This window comes from Microtus ochrogaster, chromosome 18 (assembly GCF_000317375.1).
Source record: "Microtus ochrogaster isolate Prairie Vole_2 chromosome 18, MicOch1.0, whole genome shotgun sequence".
Classification (NCBI taxonomy): Eukaryota; Metazoa; Chordata; class Mammalia; order Rodentia; family Cricetidae; genus Microtus; species Microtus ochrogaster.
The window spans coordinates 32,788,604-32,803,859 of NC_022020.1; the positions used below are offsets into that span (position 1 = coordinate 32,788,604).

General features: G+C 37.8%; 1 protein-coding gene across 2 annotated transcripts in view; it reads left to right on the top strand.

Moving 5' to 3' along the window:
* The first annotated feature begins 1,029 nt into the window (after positions 1 to 1,029).
* Positions 1,030 to 15,256, top strand: part of Ythdc2 (YTH domain containing 2) — a 62,802-nt gene continuing 48,575 nt past the window's right edge. The window contains exons 1-7 of one of the 2 annotated variants that reach the window (XM_005356063.3): positions 1,030 to 1,410; positions 2,740 to 2,830; positions 6,058 to 6,254; positions 7,795 to 7,994; positions 10,888 to 11,054; positions 12,222 to 12,324; positions 13,039 to 13,195. In XM_005356063.3, coding sequence (XP_005356120.1) covers positions 1,209 to 1,410; positions 2,740 to 2,830; positions 6,058 to 6,254; positions 7,795 to 7,994; positions 10,888 to 11,054; positions 12,222 to 12,324; positions 13,039 to 13,195 — 1,117 coding nt within the window. In that variant the 5' untranslated portion in view covers positions 1,030 to 1,208. The remainder of the gene's footprint in view (positions 1,411 to 2,739; positions 2,831 to 6,057; positions 6,255 to 7,794; positions 7,995 to 10,887; positions 11,055 to 12,221; positions 12,325 to 13,038; positions 13,196 to 15,256) is intronic. The other variant, XM_026783522.1, reaches the window with a different exon arrangement.

Here is a 15,256-nt window from a genome sequence, read left to right on the forward strand (position 1 = left end):
GGCATCCTTGTGAAATTCTCGGAGGAAGACTGCCTTCTCCGAGACAAAAGCCATCAAAGCAAAACCAAACAGAACAAACTTGCACATCTGAGCGAAATGAGGGTGAAAGCGTGACCCAGGCTCTTCCACCAAGGGTCTTGAGCGCCACACTGAGAAATTCACACTGAGAAATTCACGGCTTGTTCCAGCTGCGGTGGAGAGCAACTCACGTTACTACTCGCTGCCTCCTATTTTGAAAAAAAAAAAAGAAAATGATCACTTTGGTTGCTCTCTGGAGACTGACAATAGTAATACAGAGTGGAAGCAATTTAGAACATTGGAATTAGATTTATGTTAGCAGGATGCTATTTGAGTCAATGGGAGTTCTCATAATCTTCCTGACTGTTGAGAAGGTTCTATCTTGCCACAAAACATTGCTGTTCTCATTGCTATGCCTTCTGCCTCCACGATGGGCTGGCTGTTCCTTCAAACTGTGAACACTTAATAACTATCACGTAATCACGGAAACTATCACATAAATTACTTTCCCCCCACTTTTGGGTGTTGTTAGGCGCAGTTAGGGTTGCCAGGTGGAACTCAGCTAAATCTTTACTTCAGATAACTACGTCTTCGTGTGTCTCAGAACGAGAGATACATACTGAGGACTTACTCGTTATTCAGAATTAAGCCAGTTGATTTACTCATTGTACTCTGCTCCCTCTAGAACATGAATCCCAGAAAGGCGGGAAAACCCTTGCTTCAATGTATTCATTTTGTGAATCTATCCTTGGGCAAGAAGCCCGCTCTGAAGGAGTGAAGCATTAAACGAACGAGGGGGTAACTGAATAATGAGTCCTCCAATTAAATTATACTAAGAACCAAAGCCTCAGGGGCGCGAGAACCGCACCAGCCCTCCTGGGACCGCATCCCCTAACGCAGCACCCGCCGAGACAGCTGCCGGGAGTCCTGGGGTCACGCGCGTCGCCCCTTGGTGACGTCATCACGCGCGCGCTCCGGGCTTCCCTGGGCTTTCGCGGTGCCGGCGCTTTCGCTTCCACGGCTGCCGTGAGCGGAGCTGTCCCGCTCACCGCCCACGGCGCTGCCTGCCTGCCTGCCTGCCTGCCGAGCGGTCGGTCGGCAGCGGTCCTTCAGGCTCTCTCCGTCTCTGTCACTGCCCGCTGGCAGCAGGCCTGGCCGCTCCCACGCGGAGCGAGCTTCTCCTCAGGGCCATGTCCAGGCCGAGCAGCGTCTCGCCGCGTCCTCCGGCTCCTGGCGGAGGCGGCAGCGGAGGCGGCGGCGGCGGCGGCCCCGCTTCGTGTGGTCCTGGAGGCGGCGGCCGGGCCAAGGGGCTCAAAGACATTCGTATCGACGAGGAGGTGAAGATCGCCGTCAACATCGCTCTGGAGCGCTTCCGATATGGTGACCAGCGAGGTGAGGCTACTGACGGGGGACCCTGCCGCCTGACACCCGCCCCCCAGGCCCGCCCCGGGCTGGGCAGAGGAACCGAGGGCCGGGCCGCAGAGGTGAAAACCCCGCGCCTGTCGCCCGACTGTCGCTCGTGGAGTGGGATGCCTTGTGGGTCGGGCGGGTTATGGAACAGGACCGGTGAAGGCAGAAGGTGAAAAGGTTGGGTTGCTCCCGGGTGGGAGTTTCTCTCTTCTCCTGGGTACTTTTCTGCAGTCCCAGGTCGCTAAATCAACATTTTTTTAAGGAGTTGATAAGCCCCTACCATCATCATCAACGTCCCCCTCCTTATTATTATTGAAAAGGTGTAGCCTTACTTTAAGCTGCAGAATCTTCAAAGGAGCGGGAGGAAGTGGAATAGATAAGTAAAAATACCGGCAATATAAAGGGCTTTTTTGAAATTCTAGGCGCATCATATCGAACACAAATTAAACTTCTTTTGACATTTTAAGCGTGTTTCACACCTCATCAGGTTAGAGACCTATTTGCCGCAGTCCTTATAATACTGTACTGAAGTGACCCGTAGTGGCTTCCTAGCTCCTTCTGATTTGCTGGCTTAAATAGGAGCCCTCTTGCTGATGAGGCTTAACGGTTGAAAAGGGTAAACGAAATGATTTTGAACGTATATTTGACAGAAGCAATGCCTTGACGAAATGTCCCAACAAATCCAGTGTGAAATAGTGAGTAGGAGCTCTGCACAATTTTAAGAACAGAGACATAGGAGTTTCGGCTTGAGAATTCCTAACGCTTGAGCTTACATCATTACTGAAGGAAAGAAATTGTGTCAAGCAAACCAGGAATAAGTTAGTCAGATATGTCCTTAGTTATGCCAATTCAAGATTTCAACACAGATGAATAATCTTTGGTGAATTTTAGAGTCATTTATTATATATAGGTTTTTGTCCATAGCTTAAAAAGTAATTAATATCAGATTTCTGGGCTGGAGAGATGGCTCAAGAGTTAAGAGCACTGGCTGCTCTTACAGAGGACCCAGATTTGACTTCCATCACCCTCATGATGGCTCAGAACCATCTGTAACTCAGTTCTAAGGGATCTCATACCTCTTCTGACCTGTGGACACTGCACACATATTGTGAACATTTATATATACTCAGACACACAATACACACACACAATTCAATAAATATTAAAAATTAATATTAGAATCCTATTAAACATGAGGTACTGAATTAATATATTTTCACGTGGATGCATAATTTGACTGTATACTTACATGTAGTTTTCATGTTTTACACCTATAATTATCTCTATGTGGAACCCTTTTTTCCTGTGTAGAAATGGAATTTCCTTCTTCTTTGACCAGTACAGAAAGAGCCTTTATTCACCGACTGAGTCAGTCTCTTGGTTTAGTTTCTAAAAGTAAAGGGTAAGTTTACAGCTTTTCTTATTTTTACAAAGTTATATACTACAGAAAAGGATAAATACGTCTAATTACATTTAAACCATTATTTCTGTTTTAACTTCTGTGTTCTTAATTATAGGATATGAAGATAAACTCATTTAAGTCTGAACCAGCGTCAGCTTTTCTTTAGACCCTCTTGGTGAAAGGGAGCGGGAGGCTGCAGAATGGGCCAGAGGTTTGCACAGTGGCAGAAATAACAAGTGAGACCCAACCTCAACTAGGTGAAAGGAGAGCAGGAACTCCAAATAGTTGTCCAGTGACATCCATGTGAACCCCTGAATTTACATATACTCAAATAAGTTTGAAAAAAAATTTAAATTTAAAAGTGAATATAGCTTCCATTATTCATTTTAGGTTCTTTACTATTAGACTGGTAGGTGGCAGATTTGTCAGAAAAATAAATAAGGTTATTTATTTATTTTAAATTTTATTTATTTATTTTGAGACAAGTTTCTCTGTGTAGCCCTGGCTGTCCTGGGACTCACTCTGTAGACCAAGCTGGCATCAAACTCAGACTTGCCTGTCTCTGCCTCCCAAGTGCTGGCATTAAGGGCATGTACCTCTACACCCAACTGTGAGAAAGGGATTGATTTATTAACAGCTGCATATAACATATGCAGAGGGAAACTTCTTGAAGACATGACAAAGGATAGATCCTTGAATGAAAAGTGGCAAGTTATGGGAAGGGAACATGGGATATAACTGTGAGAATTAGAGGTTTTTTTTTTTAAAGCAAGTTTTGTTATTCAGGCTTCTCTGGTACTCTTTCTAGGTTAAGTCTAGAGTAGGCCCTGCAATTGAATTATGTAGGTGTTCCTGGTAATGAGTGTTGAGTGGTAGATTTTCCTTGGGGTGATACAACACATGCACCCTTATTCACTCAGGAAAAGAATCTAGGACAGACTAAAGATTGCACTGAAGTCCAGCTTGGAGAGCCAATGAAGGTTTCTTCCTTTAAAGAGTTATTATTTATTTTTATTTTATGGTTATGGATGTTTTGTCTGACTGGATGTCTGTGCACCCTGTGCATGTAATATCTGAAGAGGCCAGAAGAGGGTATTGGATCCTTTAAAGTTGGAGTTACAGATGGTTATGAACCACCATATGGGTGCTAGGAATTGAACCCCAGTCCTCTGCAAGAGCAGCAAATGCTCTTAACCGTGGAGCCGTCTTTCCAGCGCCTTTAATTTAACTGACAATAATTATGCACACACAGAGTATAATGTGATTTTTTTTATCCCATGTATACAGTAGGGCTATTAGGGGAATTAGCACATCTGTTGTTTCACAGAGTTTCTATTTCTTTATGATGAGAGCATTTAGGGTCCTCTGGTAACTATCTAAGAATGTATACCTTCTTGTTAACAATGGTTGGTATTGTGCGACAGAGCACCAGACTTACTTCTATCTGTGATTTTATGTGTGTTTTTGAATGTCTTCTTTTCCTTCCTCCCCTAACATTGACTTTGAATTTAGTTAACTTACATTGTATGTGTTTATATTTGCATGTGCATGCCATGGCTGTGAATGTGGATGTCAGAGGACAGCTCTCAGGAGTACATTCTCAGTTCTTTCCTTCTACTGTGGCTTTGTGGGCTTGAACTCGGGTTGTCAGAATTGGACAAGATGGCTTTTTTTTTTCTCACTATGCCATCTTGCTGGTCCTCAACATTTACTTTTATGTTTAATAATTGGATATGAGATTCTCTTATTTTACAACTTTCGTAGGAAATTCACTTATCTAACAGCGCTCTATCTGGACAGCTGGTTTCTAATTTTGTTTGGGAAAGGGGACTTCTATATTTTATCAAAGCCATAGCATCAGGTATGCTGAAGAAGATACATGATGAGTGGATCTCAGTGTTTTAGTGTTCATATCAATGCCCAGAAGAGTGAGCAGTTGCTCTGTGCCAGCTGAAGTTTCAGACATTACAGAACAATACGAGGGAAGAACCTGCTGTAGAGAACATGCTTAGACTTTAGTAGTTCCACTTCACTGTGGAAATAAAAATTTCTAGACCAAGTTATATTTTATTCCTTTTTTTTTCCTGATTCAGAGTCTCAGGTAGCATAGGCTGACCTTGAACTCCACCTCCCGCGTGCTCGGAATACAGGAGTGTGTCCTCACACCCAGCTAATCTAGACTGTTCTTTATCCCATTATTTAAGGCATTACTAAGCACTTAGAGAGTAGGTGACAGCATTGAGAACTTATCGTTCACTGTGGTATTCAATAAGGAATGCAGACATTTAAATGTTGGTAAGGTAAGAGCTGCACTTAGACACAGCTAAAACTACAGTTCTTTACATTTATGTAATCATTTGTGCATGTGAGGGCTTAAGCTTGCACACACATGCTATAGAACATGTGGTCAGGAGCCAACTTGTAAAGTTGATTCTCTGTTCATCATGTGGGTTCCCAGGATTGAACTCAGGTTGTCAGGGTTGACAATGAGTCTGCCTCCTGAGTGCTGGGATTAAAGGCATGCAGCACCACTGCCTGGCAAGAAATGATTTTTTTCTTATTTACTTAAAGCCTGCTCTGTGACAGATGCTGTAATTTATATCTCTCTCCTTAATAATTTGAATAATCCTTCAAAATAGGTATTATTAGCTTGGGCTTAAAACCAGGAACTTGAGCTGAAGAGTATATCATAAGCTTTGGGAAAAAAATCTTTTCACTTATAAAGTTTGTGCTTGAAATAATCATTCGCAGTGCTATGTTACACAGGTTCGGTTCAGCTGTTAAAAGTGGCTCTTTTAACAGGCTCTCCTGGGAATGAAACATTACTAACACACCTCAAAGCATGCTGTGGGCGTGCTAGTATCACCAGTCTGCTATCACCTTTTCAATATCATTTAGATTCCCCCATCTTTATATTCTTCCCAGTATGTATTAACTGGTGATGATTTATCTACCAAAGTGAATGAAATTCAAATTTTAACATTTTTTTTGGATGTATTAGACTTTTACTTTTGTTATTGCTTATTTAAAATTGGGTTTGTAGCATTTTGATAGTTTAATTGAAGGTAACTCTTGTGACTGCTTAATTTATCTTTGTTGATTGGGGGAATTTTAATATCTCAAAAACTTTTATTGTTTTGTTTGAGATTTATTTTCTATGTAGGCATATGTCATATGTGAACAAGTTGACTATATATAGTAAATAAATGATTTCTATTAACATTCAGAAAGGGAGCCAATAGGTACCTAACTGTGAAGAAGAAAGATGGATCAGAAACAGCCCATGCAATGATGACCTGTAATTTGACTCACAATACAAAACATGCTGTTAGAAGCCTAATTCAGAGATTTCCTGTCACCAATAAAGAGCGTACTGAACTTCTACCTAAAACAGAAAGAGGAAATGTGTTTGCAGTTGAAGCTGGTATGTATTTTCTGGGAGCTTCCTTTTTTACCCTCTTATTTGGTGATTTTTTTTTCTACTTTAAATTTGTTTTTTGAAACTAATATGGTACATTTTTTTCTAGTTTTAATGTATTAAATGATAAAGAATTATGAAAAATTTGGAATAAAGTGTTAAGGCATATTATGCAATCAAACCAAGACCTTTAAAGATTGTAGTAATGACTACTGTTCATTGAACAATTCCCATGTGCTTAGTGGTATCCTCACTCCTAGAGCCGCATAGTAGCAATCTTCGAGAGGTCAGACTGTGAGCCATGGAGAATCTGGAGCTCAGAATGGTGAAATGATTCCTTCATGATTACTCAGCTAGCCAATAAACGCTGAGATTCCACTCCAAAGTCTGGGGCTTTTCTCAATCGCTGTCTTAATAAGTACCAGTTTACACTGGGGCTTTAGTTTCTGCTAAGGGCTGGGGAAGAATCTTCAGTATGTTAAATTATTCAAAGATGGTATATAAGTTATAAAGTGAAGCCATAATTTTATTCAGAAAAATACCTTTAAAAGTGATGAAGTTATCTAACTGCCTAGTGTAGACTTTGCATAGTTATTGTTTTCTAAGATATAGGTCTGCATCTCATAAGCCATACATGGCCATAGATATCAAAGAACTTCTATTTATCTTTTAAGTTTTGATTGTTTTGTCATGCTGTCTGGCTCATAGGTGCTATGCAAGCACACTACCATTAAGCTATAACCCAAACCCTAAAGAGAGTCTCTTAAGTGTGGACACACAGAAATAGTTTGAGCTGTTTGGAGAATACATTCTTTATGACACCTGCTAAGTTATATGTGGATATTGGCCAAATGCTCTTTTGGAAAATTTGTTAAGCATTAAAACTTTGTATTTGCAGATAATATTCTATGAATCATTTATTTTATTTTATTTATTTTAAACTCATTTTAAACATGTAGACTGTTTTCTTTTTTGTAATGTTGCATTATCTGTAACAGATTTTATAGTGTACATTATTTCCTGCTTAAAATTTTAATTTTTCTCTGACATTACTGATAGAAACTTATAGTAAATCTGAAAATAATTTATGTGATTATGTTTTGGTGATTGTGGAATAATTAATTTTTATTCACTTTAATTTGTTATGCATTGGAAATACTTTTGAAAAAGACTTGCTGTGTAATTGATGCCAAACTCATAGCCTATAAAATGATACCTCCAGGAGGGCAGTAGTTGAGGCACTGAGTAGAGAAGAAACATCCAAAAGAAGCATATGAAATTATATGGTGGGCTGGAGAGATGGCTTAGTGGTTAAGAGCACTGTCTGCTCTTCCAGAGGTCCTGAGTTCAATTCCCAGCAACCACATGGTGGCTCCAAACCATCTGAAAAGAGATCTGGCGCCCTCCTCTGGCGAGTGGGTATAAATGGATGCAGATAGTTGTATACATAATAAATTAATCTTTAAAAAAAAGAAATTATATGGCTTCATTTTCAATGTATTGTTTCAATGTAGGTCATAAACTTTCTGTTTATTCATTTTTGAAGAAAACCGAGAAATGAGCAAGACAAGTGGGCGACTTAACAATGGCATACCTCAAGTTCCTGTGAAAAGGGGAGAGTCCGAATTTGATGCTTTCAGGCAGTCTTTACCAGTTTTTGAGAAACAAGAAGAAATTGTTAAAATAATAAAAGAGAATAAAGTAGTTTTGATTGTAGGAGAAACTGGGTCTGGAAAGACTACACAGGTTTGTTTTTTCTTTGTTGTTTATTGAAGAAAGTATAATTCATTCCATTTTATAGTTTTATGTCAAATTTATACTATGTGTTTAAAAGAACTGGCTATTTTACTAATAGTTATTTCATACATAAATTGTTGCTGAGTGCTTACAGAGAATTTATAGAAAGGAAATCTTTCAAATTATTACTTTTTTGTTTTTTTATTTTTGTTTTTTGAGTTTGGGTGTATCTATGGAGTCCTGGCTGTCCTGGAGCTCACAGAGATCCTGTCCCTGCCTTCCGAGTGCTGGGATTAAAGAAAGGAGTGTGCTGCCACACCCTGCCTTTATTAGTTTTAAATCAGCGCCTTTGGTTTTAAGGAAACAAAAGTTATGTGATTTATTATATTGGAAGGAGGCTGTGTCTGGAGTTCAGATTCCTGTAATTTTATCAATTAGATTGAAGACTTCATCTGACTTTGTAACCATTGTGAGCTTGTTTCCATTTAGAAAATGGTACTTATAATTAGTTCATTTTATGGTGAGGTTTAGAGATAATCTCTACAAAATGCCACATAATACCAACTAGCACCTAGTGTTAAGATTTACTTTAATGCTAAAGATTTTTGATGTTTCTGTTCTGTGAACCACAAAGCTAGACAGAATTTTAAGAAATCTATTAGCCTATTATGAGTCTATTATTCAGGGAACAAGATATTTTTGAATATTTCCCTTATTTATATTCATAATGTAGGTGATATGGAGGCTATTACATAGAAATTGAAAGAATTTTTTTTATTCATCTTTTTGTTTGAGAATTTCATGCATGCATTGCATGCATGTTGATTGAATCTACCTTCCTCTCCCCTTATCCCTTGCCATGATTTCTTCCGAACTTCATGAACTCATAAAAAATCCACTCAGTTCACTTATTATGCCTCTCAGGGGCTGTATCCCTGTCTTTCCCTTCACCAGCAGCCACCAGTTGCCGATAGCTCCTCAGCTAGTGCTGGAACTTCATGAGTCCTTCTTCTACCCATGCTGGGATTTTGTGCGGATCTTGTGCAGATCCTGTGCAAGCAGTCACAGCTATTGTGAGTTCGTGTGTACAGTGGCATCGACATGTAAACAAATGCTGTTTTGCTGTAGACATCTGCTGCCTGTGGCTCTTACAGTCTTTCTGTTCTGTTTACAGTGATTCCTGAGCCCTGGGGGAAGGGATGTTATGGTGCTGTCCCATTTAGAGCTGAGCATTCCATAGTCTCTTATTCTCTGCACATTGACCAGTTAGAAGTCTCTGTATTAATTACCCTCTACTGTGTAATGAAACTTCTCCGATGAGGGCTTAGTGATGTACTGATCTATGAGTATAAAGTTAAGAATGGGGAATTTGTTACTATATCTATTGAGCAAAATAATATTACTTACTCAGTATTATTCCCTAGGGCCTATGTCCTAGCCTGCTCCAGGGTTTTGGCTCAGTTAACAGTACCAGGTATGAGTTCTGTCTTGTGCAGCAGGCTTTAAATCCAGTCAGAAATGGGTGGTTTTACCCCTATAATAGTCACACCACTGTTGTTCAAGTGGCATACCTTGGTAGGCCATAGCTATTATAGTTCACAGGGCTCACATCTGGTTAAGACTATTATTTTTCTTCCCTAGTAGTATGCATAACACCTTCAGTACTCTGTAAGCTAGTCAGTAAGGAGGATGCTTCCAGGTTAGTACCAACTTGATGTTTCATGTCCTGTGACTCAAGTATGTGATGTTTTCAGCAATAGGCTCCTACCAGGTTCTGGAGGGTAACCAAGAATAGTGGCAGTAGTCTGTAGTGTTTGGGTCTAGGGGACACCACTGACCAACAACTCAAAAAGATGTAACCTTACTGGCCTTTTTTATCTAATAGCCTTTTGTGTCTCCCATTATAGGGCAACTCCATTTAAATTCCTTTTATATAATGTGTATGGATTTTCAGCAAGCTCCTACACCAGTAGGTTCCCATGTGGCATTTTTAGGTCTTTAGCATTAGTTATTTCTTTCCACACTCTCCTCTACCGTGCCTTCTGCTCTCTTACACCAGTTGAATTCCTCCTATTTCTTTATTCCCCTTTCCCCCTGTATTTTGCCCCCTTCCCTTGAAACTACGCACCCTCATTGCCCTTAGTTTTCTCACTTCTGTTGGTATTTCAATTTAGACACACTTCAGCTAGTATACATGTATGAGAGAGAATTTACAACACTTGTCTTTTTGGGTTTGGGTTATATCAGTATCATTATATACCACATGATTGCAGTGCTCACAGAGACCAGAAGGTCTCAAATCCTCTGGGACTGGAGTTATAGGTAATTGTGAACTGCCATGTGGATGCTGGGAATTGAATGAACCCAGATACTCTGGAAGGGCAATGAGTGCTCTTAACTACTGAGCCGTCTTGCTAACCCCAATAAGATTTCTTATTTTAAATATGTATGACGCTCCTGAATTTTATTATGGGAAAGTATTTGTAATTCTAGGATTGTGAGTATTTTTGTTTTCTTAATTTTCACTATTAAAAAATCATAGTGGAACTTTGTCATTTCATTGTCTTTATAGGATAAATTGGAGGGAAGAAACAGTAGTGGTTGTTACCATCCAAGATTCATTTCTTAGTATAGTCTGGTCATTTTAGCTTTCAAAAGTATTTGAAGGTCTTTACCTTGAGTATTTTTTGTTAGATTTGATTTAAAATATTTAATTTAGTTCTCAATGTAAACAATCTCTTCAAATTCACTTTCTCATTGGTATTGGCAGTTATGAGACTTACTGATTTGAAGATTAGTTAATGTCTTGACATGTTATGGACTTTGAAATTTGATTTGTGTTGATATTTCTGGGTATACAAAGTGAATGCTATCTCATAATGATTTAAAATTTTTGTTTTAGATTCCTCAGTTCCTATTAGATGATTGCTTTAAGAATGGCATTCCCTGCCGAATATTTTGTACTCAGCCAAGACGATTAGCTGCTATTGCTGTGGCTGAAAGAGTTGCCGCCGAGAGAAGGGAAAGAATTGGTCAAACAATTGGTTATCAGATCCGATTAGAAAGCAGGTAAAGTCTTCCACCATTCAACACGCCTAAAGCTGGCTAAATACATACATTTGACTAAAATAGAAAATTAGATAATGAGGTTAAGTGGAGGGGGAAGTGTCAAGGGTCCCACCTTTGGACAGAGAACACAAGCAGTGAGTGACTGTGGAGAGAGGGAGATTAAGTAGTCTATTTTGAAACTACAAACACATTAACAACAAAATTGGACTTAGCAGATTGTGTTTAGCTATTTGTACACATGTATGTAACAATAATAAAGAATAAGGGTGTCTGATTTGAGAAAGTGTGGGAGACTGCTGGGAGGAAAGGGCAGGGAGAAGTGGTTTAATTATATTTTATTTAAAAATAAAATTAACTTAAAAAATTACAAAAAGCTAAACAAAAAGTTAAGTGATAATTTTGCTACCAGTAAATCTATATTCAGATATTGATTTTATATCTAAACTTACTGAGGTTTTGTGCACATGAGCTATAGATATAAATCCTATTACAGTGTTATGATCAAGTACAAGCTGCTTGACCTTACTGAGACTTTGTCTTATAAAGCGAGCTACTAGGCCATCTAATGTCTGGGACATTAATCTATTGAGAAGTTTGGATAGAAACTCAGTAAATGATAGTGACTCAGTTTTAGTGAAATAATGTGCAACTGAGTATCCCTTATACAAAATTCTTGGGATCATGTGTAATCAGATTTTAGAATTTTTTTGGATTTTGGATATCAGTGTACTACTGGTTGAGCATATGAAATGTTTAGCTAGACACTTGGGAGTTTGAATTTCCAGACCAAAGATGTTTAGCCTGCTGCAATACTTACTAATACCTTCTTAACAAGTATTAGCATTTCTTGGTTTGTAGCAATGACTGAAAACTTTTTTCACTTGTAATTTTTTTAACTGAACTAAAATTTTTAAATTTTTAACATACTTAAATTCTTAAGTATATAGCTTACTTAATTAAAAGCTGTTTTTGATGAAATTTGTGATTGTCAGGCATATATATGTATTTTATGTAACTTTTCTAACAAACCACATGTAATAGTACACCAATAATATTCATAACAATATAAATATTATTTGCTAAAGTGTATATGGTAAGCATTTAAAGTAACTATTTTGATTATGTAAAAGATTTGTAATTGTGCACTTTATTTTGATTTTTAAATAGGGTTTCTCCAAAGACACTTTTGACATTTTGCACTAATGGGGTATTGCTTCGTACATTGATGGCAGGTGATAGCACATTGTCAACTGTGACCCATGTCATTGTGGTAAGACTATTTATTGTTAAATTTGCCATGTATAACTGAGACAGCTTAATATTTAATTACATAATGATATTTTTAGAATAGGGTAAGATAAGAATGAACTATTGTATTTAGTGGATTCTCTTCAAGGTAATTTGGTAGTGTAATTATTAGAACTATATCTTACATTGCATAAAGGTACTCTTATCATTGGGTGTCATGGGAGAGATAAGCAGGAGAGAGTTTTTTGAAAATATGCTTTTCATCTATGGAAGTAATGCATGCTTTTAGAATTTTCTAGAAATGGTAAACACTTTTTTAGTTATTATACTTAGCTTTTTAATTCTTTAATGTCACAGATTTCCTAATTGTAGCTATATACTTTCTAGTCATTTAACTTTGTGGTTAGATTTCTGAATTAATTAGCTACTTGTAAAGTAATAATGACCCTCATTAAAGTATTCTAAGCTGTTTTCTAGTTTCTCTCAGATAAAAAATAGAATAAGTTGTTTTAGCCTTTAATTAGCCTTAAATAGTTTTAAATAGCCTCATCTACAATAAGTTGTTAATGTATGATGATATCTAAATTGTACATACTACAAATGTTCTGTTGTATTGGTTGGCCTTTCCTTATTTAATTTAGCAATGTAAATTTAGTAGTGCTTTTCTTTTAAAGACCGAGTTGTCCACAGTGTGTTACCTGATCCATGGTTTCATTTCTGTTTCTATTCATTGCAGGATGAAGTGCATGAAAGGGATCGGTTCAGTGATTTTTTACTTACAAAATTAAGAGAATTGTTGCAAAAACACCCAACTTTGAAACTAATTCTTTCTAGTGCTGCCTTGGATGTGAATCTCTTCATAAGATATTTTGGAAGTTGTCCAGTGATATATAGTATGACTACCAGTTATTTTCTATAATTTCTTTGAAGTAAAATTTTAAAGTGTGATAATGTTATATTTGTTTATTTAAACAGAAACTGGGAGATATTCTAAAGTGGAGGATATTCATTTATGTTTCCCGTGAGACAGGCTTCTTCATAGTGGTCTTTCTCTACTTTGACCTCTCTTTTGCATTGGTAGCTCTCTGATGCTGTGTAGCAAATCCAGTTATCGAAACTTAAAAAGAAACGAGCTGCTTTTAGTCCTGTGTTTCTCTTCAAACACTGTTCTGTAGCTTCTGCACTTTACTGCCTGATCTCTGGGGACAGTTGTTTATACTGTCATGTTGATCTACTTGCTGACCCCATGTTCGAGGCTGTCAAACTCCAGACTTATTCTTGGTTGGTAAGGTCTATTCTAATGCTGGTACATTAGGCTTCCTTTCCCTGTACTGCTTGAGCTGTACCTATTACTTCCTTCACATTTTGGCTTGTCATCATTGAACCCAGATGCCTCTTTATATTGTCTTTAACCCTGAGACTATGGCAGTTTGAATCTAGGTTCCCTGACTTTAATATTTTTTGTCTCAGGACTCTAATGTATGTTAGTTTTAAACAGTAGATTTTCCCCTAGTATGACCCACCACCTCTAAGCTGGGGGACCCCTGTCTACTCCTGACCTGTCCTGCTTTTTAAATTAGTTGTCTCAGCGATACCTACAACTGGGTCCAAGTTCTGTAGATAAACATTGTAGCTTCTTTTCTCCTGGACTGCCTAGTTTACCTTCTGGATGAGGCTTCCGCTCCCCTTCCATATGCTAGAGAACAGTGCATCCTTTTTGCTTAAATTTTGTTTCATTTCCCTGCACTTTTTAGCTATACTATGACTCCCTTTGTATATTTCCCAAGCTCTTCCTCATTTGATTTTCTTTTCTTATCTTGGTACTTCTCCTTCACTGGGTTGTAGGAAGGCATCTTCTAGTCTGCCATCATATACTGAGGTCCTTTCATTATTTTATTAAGATTCACTATATAAGTTTTTCTAAAGGATGATTGATTTACATTTTTGAATTATTAGAAGCTGTTCATGTATCATTCTTATTTTAAATTACATTTTATTCTGTGTGTGTGCACACATGTGTGTAGATGCCATAGTGCTTGAGTGGAGGTTATAGGAAAATGTGGGAATTGGTTCTTTCCTACCATGTGGGTCCCATTTGGGAATTCTTAGCAATATTATTTTGGCATTGATTTAAATACTAAGCCAAATATTTAGATATTAGGCTAAATTGCATCACATTAGCCTTTGTGTGTGTATGAAAGAGAGAGAGAGAGAGAGAGAGAGAGAGAGAGAGAGATTGATTCTCAGATCTCAGTTTATTTGAGATCATTGCTTCTTGAATCTTATTCTACATTACAGTGTTTTCTTACTTTTCTCTCTGGGTTTCTCTTTGTGTGCATGTACTCATATGTTGTATTTTTGTTTTACCTTTGTTTCCTTAATTTTAATTCCTTTCTGTTTCTGTTCACTCTTTTTTCCTTCTCTCTTCCTGCCCTTTTTTGCAACTCTACTAGCTATTGTGGATGTACATTTAATTTCCCTGGAAGCTTTTTTTTTTAATTTTTTTAAAATTCTCGTGGGTCCTACTCTCAATTGTATACTGATGATTGTTTTCCAGCGTTTTGAGTGTAGAAATATTATAGGTACATCACTTCTAATATGTCCTAAACTGAATACTTAAAATATAAATTATGGTTTTCTTTTTGTCTTGCATATCTTGGGTCTGCCTATATGTAGACTCATATGTAGAGTCACCTAAGTCTCAAACTTATACATTTACCTAATAGTGTTAACAATATTTCATTGGATATTAGGCACATGGGCTTTATCCCTGTGCTCATTGAAAGTTTGCTTGTCTCCTTTCATAAGCATGGAAAGAAACTGCAACTTTCACTGGCCAACATATTTCTCTTTAGCCTTCCTTGTTACTTAGAGAAACAAGAGCAAGCCAGATATCCAGGTACTATAGTGGATTAAACAAATATTTTGATAACAAATGTAATTATGATTTCTCT